General features: G+C 34.7%; 1 protein-coding gene across 1 annotated transcript in view; it reads left to right on the top strand.

The window, feature by feature from the left end:
* The window catches only part of LOC134263617 (angiopoietin-related protein 1-like), a 10208-nt gene extending 6020 nt beyond the window's left edge, over positions 1-4188 (top strand). The window contains exons 2-5 of the mRNA XM_062745995.1: positions 1452-1546; positions 2573-2652; positions 3249-3414; positions 3591-4188. Of these exons, the coding sequence (XP_062601979.1) occupies positions 1453-1546; positions 2573-2652; positions 3249-3414; positions 3591-3973 (723 nt within the window). The 5' untranslated portion in view covers position 1452 and the 3' untranslated portion in view covers positions 3974-4188. The remainder of the gene's footprint in view (positions 1-1451; positions 1547-2572; positions 2653-3248; positions 3415-3590) is intronic.
* Positions 4189-6387: the final 2199 nt, after the last annotated feature.

Genomic DNA, 6387 nt, shown 5'->3' with positions numbered 1-6387 from the left:
TGGTTTTTGGAGTCCAGGTCTTCCAACAATCCGTCGGAATTCTTATGGGTACCAGTTATGCCCCGCTTGAAATGAAAGACTACACACAGTCTTTTGTCCGAAATATCTGACGTTTTCCAGGCTTTTTTCGATTTAGATATTTTACGTGGCAAAACGTCAGAACCTGCGCCATTACGAAAACTGGAATTTTATGAAAACCATAAAAACGATGTTGCTGAGTAATTAAGGCATTGTACAGTTGATAAGTTGTAAATTCAGCATTTAATTAGGTTCGAAAGTATCGAAATTAAAAAAAACAACCCGAGAATGCTGTCTCCAGGATGCCGCCTCCAAGTGGAAGCGGCGATTTTTCCAGTTTTCGCTATGGCGCCGGTCCTGACATCTTCCTGGCACATAAAATATCAAAATTGTTAAAAAGCCAGGAAAACGTCAGATATTTGGGTTTTCCTGGCGCATAAAATATCGAAATCGTAAAAAAAAAACATGCATGAATATGTCAGATATTTCGGACTTCACAGAGTCGGACATGCATAATCTATTTCATCTTGGAATGTTTTACTAGAAAAAAGAAGTTAATGCATGGTAACATAACAACTAAAACAATGTGAGACACGAGATGACTTCAACTTTTCTACCGTCAGTATCTCTGACTTAGAAGCAATATGACCTTATCTTCTCCAAATGGGGTATATATATTTCTCATATGATTTGATACGCAAGAACATGCTCTACGTGCTCTAACGATTTCTAGAACATGATATGTTGTTGACAAACAAGTTGATGAAACAAGGATATCAACAGTCCAAATAAAATCATCTTTTGCAAATTTCAAGAAATACAATTTACATGTATATCATTTCGTCAAATCTTGGTCTGACGTTTTCCTACTTTTTGTTGGGCCATTATTTTACACACTGAATTGTCTCCAGATTCATTCCTATTGTTATAGATAAGTTTAAATTGATAAATTTCAAACTTTTAATAATAATGTGACAATTTTTTAACTCTCATTAAACCTGAATAAAGTCGTTATTTTCACATTTTTTTTTTTGATAAAAATTGCCTGTATCATCTGTTCGTAGGTGCGCGACGGAACATATGGAATAAATATTAATTAAAATTCCCATGAAATATTTCCTGTGTAAAAGAAATCCAGACCTATACAAAAATTGTCATATTTGGTTCGAACGCCCCTTTTTTCATTGATTGATTGGTTTTTGTCCTGCATGAGGGATTGCTATAAATACTGCCCTGGAACAAGGTTTGAGAGTATATATTCTAAAGATTTTCAACATCCTTCAGTTATAAAGATCCTCCTATTTACAACAAGGTTTGTACATGTGCCTTTACACAGTATACGCTTATATAAACGGGTAAATTATGAATATGCATTATTACATTTTTTCCCCCGTTAATTTGGTACAACTTATAATAAGGTACAATTTTTTTAGAATGCAGAGCAGAGTTTTTCTATGTACATGTATCTTACTTGTCCATCTTGGAACGTGTCTTTCTCGACGCAATGTTGCAGCCATAAAATTCAAAGGTACTGTAACAAGAACTTTTATTTATGTACAGATACAAAGTTTAGATATGAAGAATGTGTTGTTTTCTTTTCTCTGTTTTAAAACAAATTCTTAAGTTATTAGTTAAACACAGAATGTTGAAGTAACTGTCTGTTTGTTGGTAGTACAGATGTTTATAACCAGAAATGAATTGTAGAAAATATTGGATTCAGGATAATTATTGTTTTAAAAAGTAACAGAATATATTTAAAACTATAGTACAATTCCCAGTTAAGCTTGGACTTTCAGTAATGCATGGCAATCTCGACGTTGTACATACCGGGTATTTAGCGTTAGAAATTTACACAACTTTTATTCACTGTTGAAATATACATGGGATAGAAATTCGGGCAAATGTCAACGATGTAGCAGATATCCAATAATAGCGTCTCGTACGGCAAAGAGATGGGCCTTAAGTCGTCTCTTCGTTGTCAACAATAATTCTAAGTTTTTGATATTATTTTTTTCTTAACCATTGAGAATCTATTCGCCTTTTGAGAGACGTTAAATACGTAGCGCCCAGAATACCACGCCTTACAGAAAGTCCAAGGATGACAGAGAATTACTATTTGGACAATTTGTTCAGAAACACAAGAGTTGGACGGTAAACTAAACACCATGCATCGAATTTACAATTACCAGGGAGTTTTGCCCGTGTGACGCAGTGGTTAGAGCGTCAGCTATAGAATTGCAAATGCTGATCCTTACGTCGCGGGTTCGGACATGGAGACCGATCCTTCGGATGAGACCGTATAAACCGAGGTCCCGTGTTGAAGTAGGTGCGAGAACGAAAAAGATCCCTCCCTGCTCAATGGTACTGAGAGCCGAGTATAGTCTGACAAAATTTGCAGCTCTCCACCGGCAAGTGGTGGCGTCTCTATATGAGTGAAAAATTCTCGAGAGGGACGTTAGACAATATATACAATCAATCCTATAAACCATGGCTAGTTGAGAAAACTGATATCGCAGCTCTCTGAAAATTTTTCAATTTTTTTGTTTTGTTCTAGATTGTGACCACGTTCGTGCAGCGGGGTTTGTCAAAAACAAGACATACACGGTGTGGATAAACGAGAAAAATTCCTTCAAGGTACTAATTGTTACAGTTGGAAAAGGAAGCATTTTTTTTCATTCCCCTATGATACTGGTTATCAAAATGCGATGCGTTTCCTGTCTAAACAAACCCAGAAATATAATTTTTTTCCTGTTGAAAAAAGATAACTTTCCGTTATTTTGATTTTAGAAATCCATTTCCAATTGAAGTTAAAAAAAAACAAACAAATTGAGGAAACTGTCTGAAAGAAGGAAATTGAAATTAGTGTCTTGTTAAAAGAATTAATTGTTTAATTTCAACTTTTTGTAATTTTGTACTCATAATCATAATCAAAAAGGCCGACCGCATGGCTCAGTAGTTAGAGCGTCTGCTCTAGAGTCAAATGAGACCGTATAAACCGAGGTCCCGTGTCGCAGTAGATGCTGGCACAAAAAACCCTTACTGCTAATTATGGCCGTAAGTGCTGAGCATAGGACAAATTTGCGCTTTCCACTGGCAAGTGGTAGGGTCTCAATATGACTGAACAAAGTCTCGGGAGGGACGTTAAACAAGATACAATCAATCAATCATAATAAAAAATGTATTTAAAATTGAAAACTTGATACATGTAATTATGACAAATTTCTCCACAGGTTCGTTGCGAACATGGAATATCGGGCTCTTACGCTCTGATCATGGCGAGACTTAACGGAACAGAACATTTCAATCGTTCCTGGAGGGAGTATCGGAGAGGGTTCGGTAATCCTGACTTTAACCACTGGCTCGGACTCGATAACATTCACTACTTAACCGCGAGAGGTGATACCTTTATATATCTATACGTCTTGATGATTATGAATAGATTGATACAACATGCATATCTACTTAATTCATTGTCGATCAATTAAAACTGCTTGAAAAGAAAAGACCTTTTGTTTTCCCAAAACAAGTGTATAAGTTATGAAACCCATCTCTTGATTTCCAAACTATTACAGGTTATCACATATTAACTGTCTATATGATTGATTGGTACGCCGTCTCTAAAGCTGTCCGCTATTTTCATTTCAATGTCTCCGGTGCGCCTAACTATCAGCTCTCCATCAGGGACTACCTTGGTCAAGTTCCAGATGACCTCCTGTACAACCACGGGATGAACTTTGCTACGTACGACAAGCCAGACTACAATAATTGTGCACAGAAGCTGAGAGCGGGGTGGTGGTACAATGACTGTACGTACGCTCTACCGACAGGGGTTTACTACTCCGGGGGAGACTACAGACCTAACGCAGGGTTCTATGATGGAATGTTTTGGAAGGATTGGAGGGGATATGGACATTCCCTCAAAATCATATACATATATATTTCTACTTTTGTGTAGTTGAGATTATGATATAAAATTGAAGATCTTACATTTACCCCGTAAATTTTGAATGGGTAATAAATTTAGCGTTACTAATATATGGTGCCGCAACCAGGATATCTATCTGAATATAATTTGTATACAAAGATTTTCGCTGTATATAATACTAAAACGTCTTGTGGTTATGTAGTTAGAATGAAGTTTTCACTTTCTACTTAATTATTAGAGAACTATGTCACTTGCTTTTTTAAAAAAAAATATTTAAATACGAATGAATGTGTAAATAGAGTATTCCATTATTAAAGTTTGTAATTTCTACATACAGTACTAAGTATTTTGTTTGTTAATGAGAGAACATTGTACTAATAAACACTTTTATTCAAAACAAATCAACAGCAACAACAAAAATGTTGTATTCCAAGGATTGTTTCATTTACGCTTGTTTGAAAACTTTTTTCATCTGATCATCCTAGAAAAAATAACTAGTCCAAGATCATGTGATGCTCCAATGGTTTTGCACAATTTTTTTTTTCAAGTCAGCAAGTTTAAAAAAAAATATTTTAAACATTGCCAAGTCATGGTTTGATTATATTTTCAAAAAACCTTATGAGATGTAAAACTGAAGGGAAAAGCTAAAAAGTAAGTCAAAAATCAAAAAAATGTATAAGTCAGCACTCCTCGCCAAAGTCCACTAGTAGCTTATACTTTCAGAACTTTAAAGGGTGGTAGTGTGGGGCAGAGCCCCTTGTTACCTACTTGCCTGGCAGAGGCTAGAAATACCGTAGGTGAAAAATTAGAATTTCTCAGAGGTCCTCTTGAGTTTTCTTCACTTTTCAAACAAAATGCTTTGAAAAAGCATAGGGTTCAGTCTAACTTAAATACTCAGTATCCACAAATGTACACATTATGCCCAATTAATTATTTTCTTAGCATATTTTTATGAGAAATATTCAAATTTTCAGAAAAAAAAATGACAGTTTTCTGATATGTATGGTATCATCAAAATCCAGTTTTGAAATAAGAAAAAGCATCATTTATCTATCTGATTGCAAAAAACCAGGAAAGAGATTCGGGTTCCTTATCTTTAAAGAAATTAAGTCAATATGAAATAGATGTTTAATGTTAATAGCTGTCCTGCAGCTAAACGGTGAAATACAGTAAAATATATTGCACAATACAACATGATTAAAGGCAAGTTCCATCACAATGTGTCATACAAAAAGATTGAGACATAACAGAAATTACATGTATATGGAGAATGTATAACAATTCATAGAATTGTAAATTAAAGAAGAGTATAATTGATATGTCTGATTCATAATGCTATTCATCATGCCAAGCTTAAAAAATCTTTGCTTGCAGTTGCCTACACAATATATGCTTAAGCTCCACTTTATCAAGCCCCTTATTGATAAACACAAATCAAAGGCCTGAAGGGCCTGCGAGTTGACTCGCTCGAGTCAATTTGAGCTTTTTCATACACCTGGGCACAATACCTTCATATATTCAGTTTACTTTGCATCTTAAGAGATAAAATAAATATGTCTGATCCATGTTCGATGTTCATAAATAAAGTGTACATTGCTTTTCCTTTATAAATACAGGTTGGCACTAATGGGCTTCCGTATTATTTTGTAACTGGATTCTATAATGAATTTCAGCACATTAGCTGAAGTGGTCAGTGTTATGGAATAATTAGGTTATAGATTCCCACAGCAAATCTGGATTCTAAAAATAGATTTTCAACAACAACTAGCTGCAGCTAATGAGGGAGCACAATGTTTGTGTTAGGGAGTATTCTAGGACAATTATAAATAAACTTCAGATGGGAAGATTAGATCCACCTAACATATTTGCACATATTCATACGCAGTAATTGTACATCTTACAGGTATTTAATCAAAAATTTCTTTAAAAGCATGAAGGTATAAATAATGTTACAGTATGGAATTTTATACAGTTTTTACCTCTTAAGTTTATACAATCACTCTAACCAAAGCATGTTTTGCTAGAACTATTATCTTTGGCGTATGGATCACCTTGATGAATGCGTGAAAAATTTTACAGCTCTGAAACTGTTAACCCTCTGAAACGGCTATGTCGACAAGGATTAGCTCGCTACGCGAGCCAACTCAAAAATGAATCAGTTTTAATATCATGGAAACTTTACACTTGCAAAAATCTTTAAAATGGCAGAAAGAGTGTTTGGCTTAAATTGGTTGCTTTCCAGCAAGTTGGTAGACAATTGCAAACAAAAAAAAATTGTTTTAGACCTCACAAACAATTGTTTCATATAAATGTAGTCCCTATAACAAGTAGCAGAAGTGCAAAGCACTCGCATCCAAAATATTCAGCATTACAAATAGAATTTGGTTACAAAATTACAAAGGAAGAAATATGAATGCTACATATAAGAATCAAATTGCTATGTA

Source organism: Saccostrea cucullata, unplaced genomic scaffold (assembly GCF_032062105.1).
Source record: "Saccostrea cucullata isolate Sc308-1 unplaced genomic scaffold, CSIRO_AGI_Scuc_v1 ctg727, whole genome shotgun sequence".
Classification (NCBI taxonomy): Eukaryota; Metazoa; Mollusca; class Bivalvia; order Ostreida; family Ostreidae; genus Saccostrea; species Saccostrea cuccullata.
Note: the sequence above shows the minus strand (reverse complement) of the source record. Positions and strands in the feature narration are given on the sequence as shown.